The following is a 21,000-nucleotide window of genomic DNA, read 5'->3' as shown; positions in this document are numbered from 1 at the left end:
TTTTTTATTGTTTGAATTCATGTAGTGATATTTCCTTCTTTTTCATGACTACTTAAAGGTCAAGTCCACCTCAGAAAAATGTTGATTTGAATCAATAGAGAAAAATCAGACAAGCACAATGCTGAAAATTTCATCAAAATCGGGTGTAAAATAAGAAAGTTATGACATTTCAAAGTTTCGCTTATTCTCAGCAAAACAGTTATATGAACAAGCCAGTTACTTCCAAATGAGAAAGTCGATGATGTCACTCAATCACTATTTCTTTTGTTTTTTATTGTTTGAATTATACAATATTTCAATTTTTACGAATTTGACGATTAGGACCTCCTTGCCTGAAGCACAAAATGTTAAAATAATGGAATTCCACGTGTTCAGGGAGGAATGAAACTTCATTTCACTTGACAGTGATGAGAAAATAACAATATTTCATACTATTTCATCCTGAGATATGTATACTCTTAATAGATTCCTAAAAAAAATGTATATTCCCCGTTTGGGGTCAGTATATACAAAAATTTCAGCTCGCGCTTCGCGCTCGCATCGTCTGTTTAGCGAGGCAGGTACGTATCTTTACAAAAATGTTGCTTATAATGCCCCTTTTTAGGTCTGAATATACACAATTTTCAGCTCGCGCTTCGCGCTCGCTTCATTTAATCAGTGAGATACATATATGTTTAATGGCACTGCATATCCTTAAAATGTTTCTATTATGTCAGTAGTATACCTGGCAACTAAGCGCGCTCCCTAAGTGACTCTAAATTTTTGCTGGTGCCCCCCCCATGCCGTGACCCACGGTACGCCACTGTGTAGGTTCCATGAGCATAATTACAATAGGAAGGCGAAAGATATTCGTTCGACCCAACCCATTCATTTTTTTTTCAATTTGATATTGGTGATTGACAAAAGTGTATGAATATGATTGAAAAACTACTTAACTTCCTTTGCCCAAAATTTGGAAGATATTCAGTGACTTTGGAACTATTGTTTAACTGGAGGAAGAATTAGGACTATTTTACTGTTTCCGTTGGTAAATTTGATCCCATCATAGTTATCTTCATAAATGGCGATTTATTTTTTAAAATGAGCTGGCTATGATGCCCTTCTTTCGTCAGATATGGAATATCAGATATATATATCCTATATGTTAGTAAATATTCGGTCCTCTAATTTAACGTTTATTTTTTAAAGGATTTTTTTGTAAAGTGCCATTTTAACACACAAGTCTATGGGGAATGATTTACGCGCGTGACACCTATAGTTTAGAGTCAGGAATATCCCTCCATGTTTTGGATGGCGAGAGGGGGTACAGACACTACCCCCAAACTTTCGGCGCATAATGCAGAATTTTGCACATGAAGCACATCAAAAAAATTACAATTTTATATCTGTCATGCCATTTTTATGTCAAGTTTGATGGTTTCATATCGCTTTCAGATGTTTTCAAATTTAAAGTTCATAAAGTGCTCCACATGAAAGGTTTCACTTCAAACAATTTCTCCCTGATCAACACATTCCCTCGTATATTTAAGGGGAGTCATTGGCATTAAACCCCCATCTCTTGCTATGTTCTATTATACCTTTTTACGTTCAAAGTCTCTAAATTTTGTGAATAAACACCTGTAGAGAGTAACAACACAAACCCATTTCCTGATAACCAGTATTAGAATAAACCAACGTCAAAAATTTCTCAAGCCCCTAGACGCCCTACCCCTCCCCCACAATATGTATTATATATATATAGTCTATATATATATATATATATATATATATATATAGTCTAGAACCGCGCCTGTATTGTTTATTAGGCTAGGGAAAAATGAGTACATACATTATGTTAGGTCTTCTGATTTGAAAAAAAATAAACAAAAAAAAAATCCATTTATCCTTCACTTCCTCGCTATGTCACACAGGATACGTGCTGTGACGTCACCATGCTAACATGAAAAAACCACTAAAAACAATGCAGGTGATGCAAATAACATTCTACACGATGGAGACAAGTTACTGTAGAGTGACGTTTTTTTATTAAAGCAGACTGATCAGAAGTTATCGAATCATTGTCAATGAAATAAGAATGAAGGTATTTTAAACTAATTTCTCCATAACTTTGGCAAGATGGCATACAACTAAAATAAATATAAACTACAATTGTGATTTTGTGATTAAGTATAGAAACGATAAAGGATCGACAGACCTCGATTTTCTTCTGGGGCGCGCTGTATACGTAGGACATTTTGTCTTCTAGCTTTTATCATGTTAATTTGTTTTTGTTGTCGTGATGTGAGTCTGTTGGTATGCTAAAATGATTTGAGTGAATCAACCCTCCCTCGCTTCCTCGCAATATTCCACCGGATATTGTGAACTGGTCCACAGTAGAGTTAAGTGCTTTGACGTCATGTTTACACATAAACCGTACATTGACTATATTCATTAACAAAATGCCCCAACCATAAGACACAATACCACCTATTTCAAGTTTTGGTAAGTCCCTTAAACGTGCATGTCATCATGTCTAAACTTTTTTTTGCGCTTCGCACTGGAAATGACAGCAGTGCCTTCCCTCATTGATTCCAGTACCATTTATCTGCTCTGTTTCATCCAACTACTACATGCATGGCGAGAATATTTTCTGGCCATCAGGTATACATTTAGATCAGAATTTACTAATTTATGACACAAACTTTCTTCGTTTCTTGTCGAAGAGGGTTTGTGTACAGCCTGCACCACTCAAAAAAATCAAGCTTTCCCATTCATTACATTACTTAACGACCACATACCAGTTTTCTCAGACATAGGGATGAAATAAGTGCCTCGGGCCTGTACTGAAATATATGTAGAAGTGCAAGTCTTCTCCCTATTAAAGTGATTGGTTAACATTGGTTTGACTTTTTAAAAATCTGAGCTAGAAGGTCACACTTTGTGTCTGTGATATGTTACAAAAATGAAGCCCAGAAAAAATTGCATTCGAAAATAATTATTTAGTGCTTCAAAAATTGAAATATAAAGTGACCGGAAACACCATCTTAATTTCATCCCATACACTTATGTGTACTATTTAGGCGTCTATAAGACGCCTATTTACAAAATCGGGGTTTGCCTTGTAGTTTTAGCTTATTATTCTCAATGATGGTTGTTATCGGGGTTTATTACTTCTAGTACATGCACTTGTACACATGTTTCATCTTGGTTTGAGAATTTTTTAAATCGGCTGCTCACAAAGTTAAACAATACCTTTAAAGTGCATGAAACTTAAAAGTTTTGGTGCTTTATGCGCTGGAGGGATATTTCAATTCCAACTCTTTGAAAACCCCTGCATCTCGTTTGAATTTCAAATGTTAATAAGGTTTCTTATTTACAGGCGTAGGAGAAAAAAAACAACCAAACACTTCATATGATTCCAAGACATGGCACGTCTTCCCTTTTCCGAAGTTTGACAAATCTCAGGAAATTCCGCACTTCGCACGAAAAAAGATTTTTTTAACTCGAAAGAAATCTTTGCCGTTCGCAATGAATATATTTTTCGTTATTCAAGTTGACTGACTTAAGAAAATTAAGGTAATTTCTGCATCAAGTTGAAATTTGATGAAATATAATTTGCCTATCGATGATTTTATATCTTCTTCCGCATGTATATCTTCTCCTATTTTACCAGTTTAAGATGTATTCTATTATGGCTTTACTTTTCGCTATTGAGTTTCTTGACAGGCATTGGATTTTACTCAAAGAATTTATGTATTTCTTTTTTTACAATTCTATCAAATGATTTCGGCTTTCGACTCGGCGCTTCGCTTTGAAAGTAGTTTTATTTCTCTTTCCTCAATCTTATCCATTTTTGCAAACTCTTTTTTTTTTTATTTTTTGGAAATTAAATTCATAATCAAAGCAAATTATATTGAAATATTCCCTTCTATCAACCGTCCCTTGTTTGCGTTGACACCGATACGCTTCGCGCGTTTTGGGTCCTGCATATAGGCGGTAGTTTGAATGACTGTTTTCTTGCATGAAACTCGCGACCGGGAATCTAAAGTGCGCGTCAAGGTTAACGGATCTTATTCTTTTGTTAATCCTTTTTTTAACAAGTGGTCGCCGCATTTCTCGTCCTCTTCATTCCACCACACAGTCAAAGCTATAAAACCGTAGTGAAATGGTTACGCATTTTATTGTTTATTCTGTAAAGGTACTAAAGTTTTTGCCAATTCTCGGGATTTTAACACATTGGAAAGAGCTGGTCTCCCAAACTTCCGTAGACAGTATTTCTTCTGTAAGGCATATACTCTTTTAACATCCGATTAACTCTGCTGAAAACCTTGTTAGATTTTACTCATGAACAGACCGGACGCTCTCTACATCGTAACACTATCACGCAACTTCTAGGTACACTCTCGTATTTGAACTTTAACAGTGTTATAATTTCCGTATGTTTGGCATTTTGAACAACGGATATATAGGCCTACTGGCAGTAGGGCATAGGCCTATCCTATAAGATATATGTGAAATATCTTTATCACCATTAACCAAGGAAAATACCAATCCTAAAGACGGTATATTATAATCACTGCAATACGATTTTTTCGATCTTAGATGGAGCTACCGATCAACATGAGATTCGACGATCGTTTTTTGTCCCGCTTTGCAGGGGAAATATTTATTGTTTTCATTTTGTTTTCGGGTGCGATTTCCCAAAATATTGGAGGTGAGTATATTCTATGCATTTCGATTTCATAAAACATTTGGTTCCCGAAGCATATACCCTTCTATAGAGGAACTCTGCTAACATTCAATAAATTACTGACAAACTGAATAATTCCTACTCGGAATAACGCAATGTATAGCACAGTGTGAACACTTAGATAAAGTCACAACGGGAAGATAAAGATTTGAACATAATTATATATGGCTGTGTACACACATTGTCACAATGTGTTATTTCCAGTAGGAATATATGATAATGAATTAAAAGAAAACTAGGTAAATGTTTTGATTGATTTTTTTGGAGCACGGGGAATAATTAGGACATATCTAATAGGACCATGTTCTTTCAGCGCATTGGGAGTAACATGGTCGAATCCCCATCAATTATTTTTTTTAGTATTGAACAGTCATCATTGATTATATCTTGTGTATTTTGTAATCATAATCAGTTTTATTTTTGTTTTTACTTGTTAAAATAAGACTGAAATTATTTCATTCAATATTTTTTTTTCTAATAAAAAGTTTAATCCTTGTTACCACTCAGTGACAATGCAATATACCCGGGATTAGACGCACCCCCCCCCCCCTCCTCCTCCTTTCTGATTAACATGAGTTCAGTACTTCTACGGTGACTGCTATCATGAAGACTGTCGAATATCCGTTAGAATTTCTCTTCTTTTTTATAAACTCATTACTCATTATTATATAGGCCTAACTGTCATGCCATTAATATAAAATACAGGTAGGCATATATGTTCATGCCATCATATTAACAGAAACCAGGTAAATATAATAATTATGATACACCAACCCTTGGTTTAGGTATGAAACGGCCTAGGTAAAAATACTTGGGCCTTTCGGGAAAGAGAGTGATGAATTTGGACGCTGTACTATAAGTCTAATCAAGATATCCACACGATTTGTTGGGCGTAAAAAAATGATTTTTTTCTAAGAATTGTACAGAGATCGCATAATATGACATCATATAAAGTTTTGGACCCAGACCGTGCAATAGCATTGCGCTGATCAGCATTCGATTTTGTTCACCCCATGTACATTACCTCTTTATAGGCATGCAATAAGAAGATTCGCCGTCGAGTTTCAATGGTAGTACATGTATATATTTTACAGTAGGCCATTCCAGTGCTGGGGTCCATTGCAACAAGAGTTGCGTTTAAACGCAAGTCAAAAAATCAATCGCAAAATCCCAAATGCGCGCTGTTGATTGGTTGAATATCAAGTTGCGCATGATTTTTATAGCTGCGATCGATTGCAACTCTTTCTGCAACGGGCCCCAGGTATATGGTGTAGGAAGCACAATTTGGATTGTGTTTCCGAGCTCCAAAACCTATTCTAAGTTTACAAAAATGGTACAAAAATCACAATATGGACGGCCTAACACCTAGTGAGTGACTTTGGGGTGACTTTTCAGGACCAATTTCCTTTTTTTTTTGGTGCTATGCTCATATAAAAAATGTCATTGAACTTGAAACAACCCATGCACTGGTAAGCATGCGAATGGGGTAACAGACTATCATAGTTTATTATTAAATAAGAAACGTTTTCATTTATACACACTGTAAAAGAAAAGGACAACATTGCACATTCTTATATGACATACAATGGCCAAATATTTAGGCTAAACCGTCATTAATGTCCACAACAACAACAACAACATGTAATCAAGTTAAACTTCTGCCGGGTCACTTCTCGTTTAGGGTCATTACAAACATCCGCTTCCGGTTACTACAGACAATGTAAATCGAAAGAGTCCAAGTTCGTGAACATGTATCAGTTATATCATGAGAAAAAACAAACAAACGAATTGCTCGAAGATGAAATTGGGTCTGATAATGGTCACCTTTGTGAAAGACGTCTGCGATAGTACGTGGATCGTCCCTTCCAGGGGCAAACCCAGGCTTGGCAGGGGGAGGGTCAAGATGACGACTTTTTGGTTATTCCATAAGATAATAGTATTTTTTTAGCTCCATGACCCCTTCACCATCTCTTTAGGCATTTATAAAGAGTCAAAGGTGCGCATTATATGCCTATAATACTCCAGTATATTTTTTTCTTCAAATTTTACATGATTATCGCAGTTGGTGAATCATTCTTAATTCTATCAGTTGATTCTATTGTAAAAAAAAGGATTTTCTTTTTCTTTAGGTTACTAGTAGCAGTGGCTTACAGATGGGGCGGGTTTTTGGGGGGGAGGGGCGGGTTTTTGGGGGGGAGGGGCGGGGGGCTCGTTTTCCCCTAAAAATTCCACTACTAAGAAAAAAATTCAACCAGGAAAGAAAAGAAGAAAGATTAATTATTTTGGCTCATCACATCACTGCCAATATAGCGCTAATGTTTTTTGTGGAAATGTTTTTATTCTTATTTTTTAAAGGAAGTTTGAGCACAGGATATCATCAAAGGGTATAAGCTATGGAAAACGAACCGTGTAATTCGCAGCCCATCCAACACAGGCTAGAGAAGTGTTCTTATCTCAAACAGAAAACAATGCATCGAGGTTTTATTTTGATCGGTCACTCGATTGAATCAAGAAGATTCACCTCCTTGATTGAACACTGCAAAAACTCTGGTGCTGATTTAACACCAGCTCGGAATCTATATCTGTCCACACCAGAGAAGTGTTAAACAACAACAGTTTCGTTTTAGTCTAACACCAGATAGTTTATACAACACCAATTAGTATTAAAACAGCATCGGTTTGACAATGTTTGATTCCAAACTAGTGTTGTTTCAATACTTCTCTGGTGTGGACATATATAGATTCCGGGCTGGTGTTAAATCAACACCAGAGTTTTTGCAGTGAAAGTTGTTTAATCAAAACGTATAGTATATGCATGATAATCTAAAAAGATTTGTTCACTCGTGATGAATATGAAATTTCGTTTCCTGAGAACAACATGAGTTATTGTGACTTTACTTATTACGATTTTGAATTTCAATGATTTCAAACATTGAATCGTAACAGTTCAGCTACCACTACAAAAAATCTAATGAAAATTGCATATATAATGGTCGTCATTTTTGGTAGGAGGAGGCAGAGCGGAAAGGGACTTGAGAATTTATATTGGTTTAAACCCCTCAAGATATTTTCATATTTTACAATTTCAGACTAATATTTCAGGAAGACGTGTTCAAGGAAATACAACATATAAGTTTGAAAACCGAGACCACAAGAAACACTTCCAGTTGATATATTTTATGGTATCTTAAATTATTCCATCACTGGCTGAATTCAAGGATGAACTTCTTGTATTTCATTTTACCTCGTAGAAACGAAAAATTACTTTCTTCCAAATAACTTTTAAGGAAATGAGACGAGCATTTATCCATAGCATGCCTTTACAGAAAGAAAGGAAAATAAGATACAAGAAAACAGGAAGGCACGGGTGTAATATACTGAAAACAATTCCTCTTACAAAATTTTATTCTCGACTCTGGTTTCCTGTTGGTTACATTCAGGGGCCGCGGAACGGTTTCAAAATGGGGGGCTGACCATGCAAAAAAATCACAATCGTATGGTCACTTTTACGTTTTTGCACATGGTTTTGGAAATGACAATTCATTTCTCTCCGTAGTTTAGATTTTGAAAGAGTTTTGCATCAAACTCATCGAACACTACAGAAAACAATTTAAATTTGTTGCAATTGTTTTTTTTTAAAGTTCCTTTTTATAAAAAGATTACACGTAAGAAAAAAGTGGGGAGATCATTTTAATAGGTTTCCCGTCTGTTTCCTTTATGTAGTAAACAACGAGAGGATTTTAATGGAGAAATGAAAGTACGTCGGCAAAAGGAGAAGTCCATCCATTAATTTAATAGTCGGCGGATGTTACACCTGGTTAAGAATTTTAGGAAACCGTTTGTTTTTTATGCTACACCGCATGTATGAAGGCTTATATATTATAACTCATGGGGAACATGTTGTAGGTTTAATGAAATTAATGTTTAAAAGTGAAAGTAAAACCTGGACTGACTCATTTTGATTTCAACCAACAACATTGTGGTTAGTTTCCCCAAGTAATATCCAAAATAGATTCCTTTTCATAATTTCGTTAATAATTATAAGACTTTTTCAATATCAAATTACTCATGCAATCAGTCGCTATCATAAGTTCTGGACAATTCGGCATAATACGCGCAGATAGTAACATCGTAAATACAATAAACAAAATACATTTACCGCGAGGCTATTCTTAGTTTATTCGTCTACGGTCTACCCCTCACATTTTTGTCGAAAATAACCTAATATTTTTGTTGTTGCTTTTTTAAGGCAAATGGCAAAGCCCTTCATGCGCACGCTCAATAAACTGGAGGCTTCCGTATCCGTAAAAACTAATAGTTTAGAGAATATTAAAGAGTGGTTCAAAACAATAATACGGGGAATTATCAAGTGGACTGTGATAGAGCTGCATTGTATCAAATCAACTCGATTCAAAACATTCATTTCCACAACAATATTTTATTTTAAAAAACAATTATAGAGGAAGTAATATGAACAGTCAGACAGAGAAATGTATAGTTATTCATCTACAACAAAATCTTATTTAAGAATCCTAAGACAAATTGCTATAATTAAAAACCAATCTCATCTCTGTCTTGGACCAATGACCCATGCATCACACATGGTCCTGGAAGCACTCACTGGGGGTGCTTCAACACCCCCTGTGAGTGCTCCGTATGTTACACCGTAAGACAGCAGCACCCCCTAGATATCAAGTTGGAATACTTAAAAGGCACATCATCTCTCACGCTTGCCACTTTTTGGAAACTATCTCATGACGATGCGCACCCCTTTTTTTTGCTAATTGCGCCGCTGATAAAGGTCTCTGTTCGTGTAAAAAAAATAATACAATAAAGATAATAATATAATAAAAGTAATAATATAGACCGTTTTTATAGCGTAGCTACTTTACTAATATACTCTATATTTATTTATTTATTAAAACATTTTTCAACAGGATAAAACATTAATCAGCTCGCAAGCAGTTTCACATAACGGTCCTGCAATGATCCTATATTGTGCTTAAAATTTGGTATCATGATACCTCGGCGGTATAGCCAAGCCGCCATATTGGCGCTCAAGCATTTCCGGGTTTTTTTTCCTATATCCTCATTCACTTCACCTGGGTTGAGTGCAGCACAATGTCGGTAAATCTCATGCTGAAGGAAAACACTTTGGGAATCGAACACAAATTTTTTGAAAGACGAGAGTCGTAACCACTAGACCACAGCAACATAATAATCGCAACAAACTAATGTAATTTAAATCTGTTGAATCTCTCGTCTACTTTAGATGTTAGATTAGTGAACGCGAGCGGTGTCGTAGGGGGCAGTGAAGGTCGTGTAGAGGTGTTCACCGATCACGGACGCAGAACCGCTTCCTGGGCGAGACTTTGTAGCTCAGGATGGGGTGCAGACATCGCTTCGGTCGTGTGTCGTCAGCTTGGTTTCCAAGATTCTCAGAGATATTATAGAAATGGTGCACCATTTGGACAGGGTTCACGAAATCATATCGTACGGCTTGATAGATGTTTATCTGGAACAGGTAGGTATAGGACCCGGGGGGGGCACTCCCATTCACGAGTGGATACCATGCGCGACCATGGGGTCTCGAAAAGCACCCTAATCACGTAGTTTCCATATTCTGAAAATGCACCCCTTAACAATTATTGGCGTGTGAAACCCTACCCTTAACAAGTATTGGAAACAAAACGATACTCTTGGCAAATATTCCCTGAAATGAACCCCTAAACAAGTACAGGAATGTTTCATTGTTACGGGTCCTTCGGTCGTCGGCTTTACCTTATTTGGTTTAGTACGACCCCACCTTACACCTCACGCAAATCGGACTCTAAACACGAAGTGTTGGGGCAAAAAGGAAATCCTTTATAAACCTTTTTAATTTTGTTTTATCATCCCCGCAAATTCGACCCTAAACACGTAATTTTCCTAGCGAAATAGATACCCTTTTTCATTATTTTTGTGTTTTTGACACCCTTATCACGTTACGTACGTAACGTGCCCTATCGTAAAAAATACATCCTTTTTACGTGTTTTTTGGGGGGATCGCGCATGGTATCCACTCGTCAATGTAAGTGTCCACCCCCGGGTATATAGGATCTTCCACAAAGTTTTTCTCGAGACTCTTGCACTACTTTTCGCATATGCTTGTGCGTAATGGGATATCAAAACTTATTCAGTTTGCTTACGGAGTGAATTTTCTATAGCTAATACCAATATTCAGTTTTAATAAATGAAAATATTTGCGTTTGAATTGCTTGGTGCTTTGCTTTGGTGTCGACTGATAAGGGATACTTGAGAGCATCTATCATAATACTAATAATAGTAAATCCCAATTGACACATAATTTTAACAGCTTTTCAAAAAAAAATTCTTACATAGGCACCGTATAGTTATTTCCACTCTTTATTCTTTCTTGATATACTCTATCATGGCAGTAGTTAAAAAAAACGAAGTTCCCGGGCATGTTGATCTCTGTGGTCATTAAAACAATGTCTTAAATTAAAGGTCAAGTTCACCCCACAAAAAGTTGATTCGAATAAAAACAGAAAAATCCAATAAGCACAGCACTGAAAATCTAATCAAGGTCGGTTGTTAAATATGGAAGTTATGACAATTTAAAGTTTATCTTTCACAAAAACAGTTTATGCACAACTCAGTAATATTATGCAAAATTAATAAGAGAGTCAATGATGTCGCTCACACACTATTTCTTTAGTTGTTTTTATTGTTTGAATTATACAATATTTCATTTTTTTTATCGATGTGACAGTAAGGACCAACTTGACTGAACCATAAGATATTAAACAATTATATTTTCTCATGACAATATGTTACGTAACATATGTCATTAGAAAATATAATCAACATCACATAATGTCAAGGTCAGGAGCAGACAATGTGAAATATGTAAAATAAAGGGGAAAGTCTGAAAATTTGTGCAGAAAACAAATGGAGAGTTGTCCACAAAATTAGCAATTTTGAAGCCTGTTTGCCAATTTGAAGATCCCCATAGAAAGTACAAGACTTTTCAAACTTCCATAAACCGCTTATTCTATAACCGATTTTGATGAAACAAGTCTTAGATTACTCCTCTCATTTTATTCTTTCTGATAAGATGGATTCTCTCTCCTTGTATTTTAGTTTCCTTTAAATTTTGGTATACCAAATGGTACGTCACTGTGTATAATAAGCCTGTTCCATTATCTCTATGGCCTATTCACGGTTGTAAACTGCGCACAAGCAGTAAAAGGTCATTTGAGATAAACCATGAAGTTGGTTTTCAAATTCACTGACATAGGCATTTGTGATTTGATGATTATTCAGGTATTCCTTTTAAAATACATGTATTATTTTTATCACATCCAAGCTGAAGAGTAACAAAGTCTTCTTAATCACTGGTATTTGACAGTATAGCCTAAACTATAGTCAAAATGTTCCAGGACCAGACAACAAAACAAACAGATTAAAAAAAACTTTACCCCTGATGTACTATTCTAGTCACCTGCTCTATACAATGCCTTTCATTCTTAGAATTTGAATGCTTTACCGAGAAAACTTACGCAACATCTTCATTTGAAAATGTTAATGCTCTACCTAATGAAAAATCGCAAAGATCATTTGAGAAAAGTTGATCATCAGCTAACAGTGAACTGGCTTATACAGTCAGCGTGCTATATCATATCTCTCTATGGCCATGTCTCATTCATTTTCTATGTGTTTTTAATAGAAGCTACAACTATCAACGAATTGCAATGTGTCTATAGGGGTGGTGGTGGAATAATTTGCACAGCCCTACCCGATGCCGGTGTCAAGTGCGTTGAACAGCCAGGTAAGTTAGCCAATTTGGGGTTCTATAGTTCAGCATTGGTTTTGATGTTGGCGTTGACTCTTGTTCGGAGAGGGGCGCAAAGGATGCATGGAGCCCACCCTCTCAAAGCAGCACAGCACCCCAGCCCCCCCCCCCGCCCATTGATTGATAAATAGATGAATTAATTAATCAAATAAATAGACAGGTAAATGAATTTCTAAATGAATAAATATATAAGTCAAATAAATAGTAAACAATAAAATAGAAAAGTAAAATAAAAATGAAACAAACATATAAATATAAAACTGAAAATGATTTGAAAATAGGATAACAGATGACATTCCTTGGTTATTCTATGCATGCAGTAACTAGCCTCCCACCTATAGAAATGAAGCACCCAAGCCCAGCCGTGGAAACAACACCAAACCGAGAGAGTACATCTAGAACCCGTCGAAGAACTACAACTTCAACAACGGAACCTTCGACAACATCTCAGATGACATCCACCGTGTCAACCCCTACTACATCGACGACGGAAGTGACATCCTCGGCACCTGATTTCGACTTCGTGACGAGTGATTTCATGACTACGGATGATTACGTAACACTCGATAGTTTACCACTGGGTATGTTTAGTCAGTGTTTCAACTTTAGCAGTTTATGAAGAGGTACAAAACTCAGCAAAGTTCGAATTATGTCTGTGGATTCTCGGCAATTACAGGAAATTTGGAAAACAAAAAGGACAAGTCCACCCCAACAAAAAGTTGGTTTGATTAAAAAGGGAAAAATCAAACAAGCAAAACACTGAAAATTTCATCAAAATTGGATGTAAAAATGATAAAGTTATGACATTTTAAAGTTTCGCTTAATTTCACAAAACAGTTATTCACATCCTGGTGGGTGTTTCATAAAGCTGTTCGTAAGATACGAATAACTTTACGCACGACTGGTGATTCCTTTCTTGTGCTATCTGATATCCCTATGTTATTGAGTTATGACCCAAGAACAGGTTCCAGTCGTGCGTAAAGTCGTTCGTAACTTTACGAACAACTTTATGAAACACCCACCTGGTTAGTATGCAAATGAGGGGACTGATGATACCATCCACTCACTATTTCTTTTGTATTTTATTACATGAAATATGAAATATTATGATTTTCTCTTCATTGTCATGTGAAACATAGTTTGATCCCTTGCTAAACGTGTGGAAATACCGCTGTTCTAGCAATTTGTGGTCCAAACAAGAGGGTCATTGCTGTCAGATCTGTAAAAATGAAACATTGTATCATATTCAAACAATAAGAAACAAAAGAAATAGTGAGTGAAGGACATCAGGACTGGCGGAGCGGAGTTGAAAGTGGGGGGGGGGGAATGGCCGTATGCACGGTATGCATATTTTTTCCACAGGGGGGGGGGCAGCACGCGTAAACTTTTTGGAGGAAAAATCCAAAGCGAGGGAGCAAAGCGAGGGAGCAAAGCGAGGGAGCAAAGCGACCAAGCTCATCATTGAGGCGCTTATGCATTTTGTGAATTTGGTGGATTTTGTGCATACTTTTGGTGAATTTTTTGAAAGTCTGCAGTAAAACGATGTGAGTTTTCAAAATTTTCGGGGGCACCTCCCGCTGCATGGGTACGGCCATGATCTTTAAACACAGAAAAAATGCTTATCTACCCCACTCACATGACTCATGAAATTTAAGGCATGTAGGATTATTTTTCATTCAGTATGTACTTGCAGAAGAAAACAGAACGACGCTAAATTAAAAAAAAAACGGGCGCTCATCGGCCACGAAAAGAGGGTTTTTTCAGGACAACTTCTCTGATATGAAGAACTGGCACCTATGAGAAGGCAAAGGGGCACTCGTTAACACATAACAGGTCCTTTTCAGGTGGAAGGGGCGCGAAAACCGTTCTTGGGGCACTTTTCTTAGGTAAAGGGGGGCACTGATACGAGAAAGGGCACCTAAAAGAAGGTAAATGGACACTTGCTAATGGCATAAAGCGGATCCTTCTCATGTGGAAGGGGCACAGGGTATGTTCGTGAGGGACACTTTTCTTGGGTAAAAGGGGCGCTGATTCGAGAAAGGGCACCTATAAGATGGCAAATAGGCTCTTGCTTAGGGCATAAAAATGGTCCTCAGGTGAAAGGGGCATAAAACACGTTCGTTAGTGGGAATTTTTGTAAAATTTGGCACTGATACAAGATATGGCAATTGCTAACACAAAAAACGGGTCCTCCTCAGATGAAAATGGCACAGAACACGTCCATGAGGTAACATTTTAGGAGAGAAAACTGGCTCTTATACGAGAAAGGGCACTTGGTAGCACCTAGAACGGGTCCTCTTCAAGTGAAAGGGGCACAGTACACGCTCGTGGTGGGGTATTTTTCTTGCTTAGAAAAGGGGACTTTTTCAGTGCTTGAAAAATTGGGGCACTGTGCCCCCCCCCCCCCCGATCGCCGCCCCTGAATGACACCATCAATTCTCTCATTTGCCTATCACTAAGTTGTGCATAACTGTTTTGTGAATAATAAGCGAAACTTTAAATTTTTTCAGCGTTATACTTACCTTGTTTGAGTTTTTTCTATCGACTCAAATAATTTTTTCCTGGGGTAGACTTGATATTAAAGGTTGAAAAAATTATATATACTTAATGTGAAACAAAGAACCTCCCGTTAAAGAAACAAGGTTAAAAGAAGGCCAAAGGCTGAACATGCGTAAATTAATATAGGGCTGTACGTTTTGGTCTTACATGTAGGTCAAAGACAGGAGCATATAAATTAGCAAGCTCAGCATGGGGCTGGTTTTTTTGATAAGGTCTACTGTTTTTTTATAACATGCATTTTTTCCTAATCAATAATTTGTTATTGGTAATGTATTTTTTAAGACTATATAGCGTGTAACAAAAATAAAATAAATCAGCAGGAATATAAAGGAAAATGGATGATATTTGCAACCTGAAGAAATTATTGCAATGATTTTCATATATAAAAAAAGCAACTATCGGGACAGGAGCGGGGGTCCCTTTTAAAGAAATCCCCAACAGTCGAGAATATTTTTCATCACTCTCAATAAGATTGCAAGATATTTAATCCATTTGCATGTCTTTTTCTTAACCTACAGGTCTGAATACCGGAGCTATTTACATTGGAGTGCCAACCTTTTGTTTTATCATCGTCCTCATTGTAATAATCATAATATTACGTCATAGGTAATAGCATGTAATTCATATAATTCTTAATCTAAAGATTCAAGAAGTGCGATTTCAAGTAAAATATTGGTATTACAGGCCTACTTTAGACATGAATGTAAGAAAGACGAGTCTATTATTATAATATACTTGCTGCCATTATATAAAACTATACTCCACTGACAGGACCAAATCCGACACTTTGAAAAAGAAATCATGTATGACCAAATTATTTGTTTCTTGGAACTATTTCGACTTAGGAGACTCATTATTATTCACAAAGATTTTTTTTCAAATCCACCATCAAATGAAGAGCTTATAAAGACTTCTTCGCGAAATTCATTCTGATTTTCATTTTTCTTTAATTTGATAGGTGCAAAGGCAAAGTCAGAAATGCCAAACCGACAGGAAGAATAAACGGAAGAGGTTCACATGATCGTGAAATTAACTTTCCAGACAACAAATATCAATACAACGCAGTTAGTCATGTCGATTCCACTGCACCAAGAACTTCTTACTTGACTGGCGAGGAATACCTGCACTTACCAATTGGACTTTCCGGAAATGCCGAAGGACCTGCATCTGATGTTCCAAAACAGGATTCGATGGACGAATACCAGTATTCCGCCATTGGACCGATTCAAAATGGCGCCGACCACGCCAATCCAAGAGTTCCAACTCAGGATTCCATCGACGAATACCAGTATTCCGCCGTTGGACCGATTCAAAATGGCGCCGGAAATGAACCACGACTTCCGAATCAAGATTCGTTGGACGCGTACCAGTACTCTGCAGTTGGACCACTTGAAAATGGCGCAGATACCAGCTCAAGGATTCCTAAACAAGATTCAATCGATGAATATCAAAACGTGATGGTGGGGCCAATCGAAAATGGCGCCGATGCAGGCCCCAGGATTCCTAAACAAGGTGACTGTGAAGACAATGTCTACGCTCCTGTTGGTGCTTCATCTAGTGCCACTCTCACTCCTGCATCCACTGCACTGGCCAGCGTTTGTACTGATGAGGGCTTGTATATCATCCCCAATACATCCGCAATCAACCCATATCAAGAACTCACCGTGAAAACCACCACTTTTGCTGGCTTGCAGAAGCTAAAAAAGAAGCCAGTACTGGAACAAAATACGCAACAATCACCAGAAGTTAAGATACAAAAGAAGCCAGCACTCGTACAAAATACGCAACAGACACCTGAGGTAAAAATGGTTAAGGCGGCAAAAAAGTCGCCAGGGACGCCAAAGAAACCCGTTAGGAAGCCACAGGCGTCAACGGCTGATGATTTGTCCGCGAAGACATCTAGAGTACCTCACCAGCAAATGGAAATCAGTAATGCAGTATACGGACCTGAAGTAATCGGCGAACAGACACCGTATGCTGTGTCATTTCTGGTCGATGGACAACGTAACGACCGAGGTGAATCTATATACGCTAATGACATTGAGATGTGGGAGATCCCATCTTCGGAACCCGACCTTGACGACCAAACCGACAATGGAGGTTTTAATGTTGGAGAGAATCCCTATGAAAACTCAATGATTGGAGACCAATCTTTCTTGCAGGACAGTGATGATAGTTCCTATCAGGCTCTCAGTAGAAAGGCAACATTGCCCGTTTGAATCAATTCTTTGGATTGCTTCCTTCAAAATAAACAAGATTTATTGGTTCAATGGTTTGGGAATTACATCAGTAATCAAGATGAAGCAAACCTATGACAATTACCATTATGCTGAATCTAAAACAAAATAAGGACGACCGATGTCATTTTAACGTACAAAGGGTTTAATCATGATTCGACAACAAAATAATAACTGCATTTATTTAAAGCGCTTTTTGCCTGAGGAAACAAAGCACTGCTTTTATTACCCCGGCTTTACCTCGAGCTATATTCTTTTTCAACGGCGCTCAGTGTATTCAAGGTATTCATCCTATACCGGGTATCCACTTACCTCACCCGGGTCGAGTGCAGGAAAACATACCATGGACATGATGGATAAGATTCGAACCCACAACCCTCTGTTTGAAAGGAGAGAGTCAGAACCACTAGACCACAACGGATGCCTCTCAAGATAATAACAACACCAATATTACTTTCTCTGATTGCCAAATCGTTCAAGATGTGAAAGTTATTTGCCAATACAGTAATAGACGGAATGGGGAATCGAATCGCGAGCCGACCGATGCTGTTTATAAAGATTGTTAGTCAAGGATTACTTTCCGAGCTAGTAGGGGGATTTAGACCCACGACGCACTACGGATTCAAGAACATATTGTCAAATGCCCTTCAGTACAAAGAACAACTAAGAAGTCTTTGTCGAAACTTGATGAATCTGAACAGTAGTTTCGTCCTTGGCTCTAGACAAACGATTTTACGTCAGTTCCGAAACTTAAGACTAAAACGCTGTACCGGTTCATCTTTTTTCGGCAAAGACCTCCCATCTATTTGAAAGATCACTTAAAGAGTGGTCATGGCAAACCACTCAGAAATTGTCAATGATTCACTTTCCAGGTTTATCATTAATATTAAAAAAAAATTGCACCCTTTTAATTCTGTTTGTAAAAACAAACTTTTTGGCTGAAAGAATTTTATAGAATTTATACCCAACTGCAAAAGTGAATAGGAAAATCTACAGATAGAAATCCCTGTAATCGCTTTTAATTAAAAAATGTAAGTTACGACATAATGCTTTTTAAGTATATGTTGGAGGTAAATATTTTTCAAAACGTGTTGTGTATATTGTGTATATATGTATATACTTATATTTCTTTATTGTTATTCTTTGGATCAAGAATAAAGATATCAGGCCTGTTGCCTGGCAATTTCTTTCATGAAACTTTTTTGTAATGATAATCGATATTTACTTCATCGAAGATTAGTTATGTTTTTGATAACATTTCTTAGTATGGAAGGTGGATACATAACTGAAAATATTTTTACAGGCAAAATAATGTGAAATTATTTTTTACCCAAAAATGACTACAGTTTCTTGAACTATAACGCTATTTATGTTTTATATGATTTAGTTTATGATGTATATATTATGATAATGGGCTATTTGATATACTTCACTTTCATTTTAATCGTTATTTATTGTCCGGGCTATTCCATTAAGTGGAATTCAATTTGAAATAAAAACAATGCAATCATTTCGTAAGCATTTGCATCATCTGTACATATTTGTTTTCATAGTCACCAGCGAGACCGACTCCCGACCGACAAATCTATTAAGTATACCTTATTACCAATAGCAGATTGTCGAACACTATGGACTATTTGATGTCGCGCTCTTTGTGAATAGTCCTTAACCTGACAGATAAATGATTACTTAACATAATTTTTATATCAGTCTCTTTTTATGTTTGCACTGAGTCATCTTTTTCTTCTTTTTTTTTAATAATTTCAGTGTTTAGGGTTCTATGCTTTTACTTTTTTTCATTTTTTTTTTATTTCATGCTTATGGGGTGGCACTTTAAAGCACAGAAAGAGAAATAAATTCCAACCTATTCCGACTCAGAATCAATTTTCGCACTAGGACTATTCACATCACCCCCAATCCTTGAACAACCACAACTACTATCATCACCAGTATCATTACCACCAACACCATCAAAAAAACATCACTAGTACCACCATCATTACCACTTCCATTACCACAACCACGACCACTACTACTAATTCTACTGCTACTACTACTACCACCACCACCACCACTATTACTACTACTACTACTACTACTACTACTACTTCTACTACTATTACTACTACTACTACTACTACTACTACTACTACTACTACTACTACTACTATAGTACTACTACTACTATACTGCTACTCCTACTACTACTACTACTACTACTACTACTACTACTACTACTACTACTACTACTACTACTACTACTACTACTACTACTATACTGCTACTCCTACTACTACTACTACTACTACTACTTCTACTACTTCTACTACTACTACTACTACTACTCCTACTACTACTACTACTACTACTACTTCTACTACTACTACTACTACTACTACTACTACTCCTACTACTACTACTACTACTACTACTACTACTACTTCTACTACTAAAACTACTACTACTATCGCCATCGCCAATACCACCATCATTACTACCATCACCATCACAACTGTCGTCCATCACACAATCAATAAAATAACAATACAACAATTATCACCACTTCCATTACCACCACAACCACCACTTCTACTACTTCTACTACTACTACTACTACCACCACCACCACTATTACTACTACTATTATTACTTCTACTACTACTACTACTACTACTACTACTACTACTACTACTTCTACTACTACTACTACCGTCAACGCCATCGCCAATACCACCATCATTACTACCACCACCATCTCAACTGCCGTCCATCACACAATAAAATAAAATTACAATAGCCGTGAAGATCTTTAAAAATGAAAGAATATTATTTTTTATCATTAACATAATTAACTTGTCTCCAATTGACACACAAGATTATGAGGGCACTCTACCATTCAGTCATATTTTCAGCATTGATCTTCTGAGATCATAACCTCATAACTTTTACCCTTGTTAGATCGCATACCTGCATAACTGTTCATAACAATGCTAAGATCATGTACATATCTGATTGCAATAGTTATCCAGATTTCATCTTATACAATTTTTGCAGACAGGGGCTGTAAGTGCATGAAATATAATAGTATTCACCATAATGATACACTGTAAAAAATGTGGTGTTAAAACTGACACCAATCGGTGTTAATAGAGGACCACACCCTGAGGTGTTAAAATTACACCCTAGAGATTGAACATAACACCAAAGAGTGTAAATTTAAGAACCAAAGGTGTTGTAATAACACCTATAGGTGTAAAACTAACACCACCAATTTAACACCGGTGTAAAATAACTGGTGTGGTCCTCTATGTACACCGGTTAACACCACAGTTTTGCTGTGTATGCATGTATATTATTAATACGACTTTATAATGCTAATATTTAATACAAAAGAAAATGGCACTCTCACCCCTCTTAAACTGAAACTGTAATGGCGCCATCTACTTTAAGAGTAGGACAAAATCACAGCGCCAAACAATGTCTTTAAAGGACAAGTCCACCCCAACAAAAACTTGATTTGAATAAAAAGAGAAAAATTCAACAAGCACAACACTGAAAATTTCATCAAAATCGGATGTAAAATAAAAAAGATATGGCATTTTAAAGTTTCACTTATTTTC

The 21,000-nt window shown here is 36.8% G+C and overlaps 1 protein-coding gene across 1 annotated transcript; it reads left to right on the top strand.

Annotated features, from left to right (window-relative positions):
• The first annotated feature begins 4,108 nt into the window (after positions 1-4,108).
• Positions 4,109-19,087, top strand: LOC121423073. Its single transcript, XM_041618352.1, has 6 exons — positions 4,109-4,693; positions 10,002-10,253; positions 12,459-12,560; positions 12,905-13,165; positions 15,662-15,749; positions 16,102-19,087. Exons 1-6 carry the CDS (start codon positions 4,582-4,584, stop codon positions 17,360-17,362), a joined length of 2,076 nt encoding a protein of 691 aa, XP_041474286.1. The 5' UTR covers positions 4,109-4,581; the 3' UTR covers positions 17,363-19,087.
• Positions 19,088-21,000: the final 1,913 nt, after the last annotated feature.

The sequence above is a fragment of the Lytechinus variegatus genome, chromosome 10 (genome assembly GCF_018143015.1).
Source record: "Lytechinus variegatus isolate NC3 chromosome 10, Lvar_3.0, whole genome shotgun sequence".
NCBI classification, from domain to species: Eukaryota; Metazoa; Echinodermata; class Echinoidea; order Temnopleuroida; family Toxopneustidae; genus Lytechinus; species Lytechinus variegatus.
This window is presented reverse-complemented; position numbering and strand designations above follow the sequence as displayed.

What these genes read in the sequence shown, in the direction of transcription:
- LOC121423073 (XM_041618352.1), top strand. Translation starts at nt 4,582, where the DNA reads ATGGAGCTACCGATCAACATGAGATTCGACGATCGTTTTTTGTCCCGC. An exon ending in GATTTCCCAAAATATTGGAG is followed by an intron (nt 4,694 to 10,001) that starts GTGAGTATATTC and finishes CGTCTACTTTAG; the next exon opens with ATGTTAGATTAGTGAACGCG. An exon ending in CAAGTGCGTTGAACAGCCAG is followed by an intron (nt 12,561 to 12,904) that starts GTAAGTTAGCCA and finishes CTATGCATGCAG; the next exon opens with TAACTAGCCTCCCACCTATA.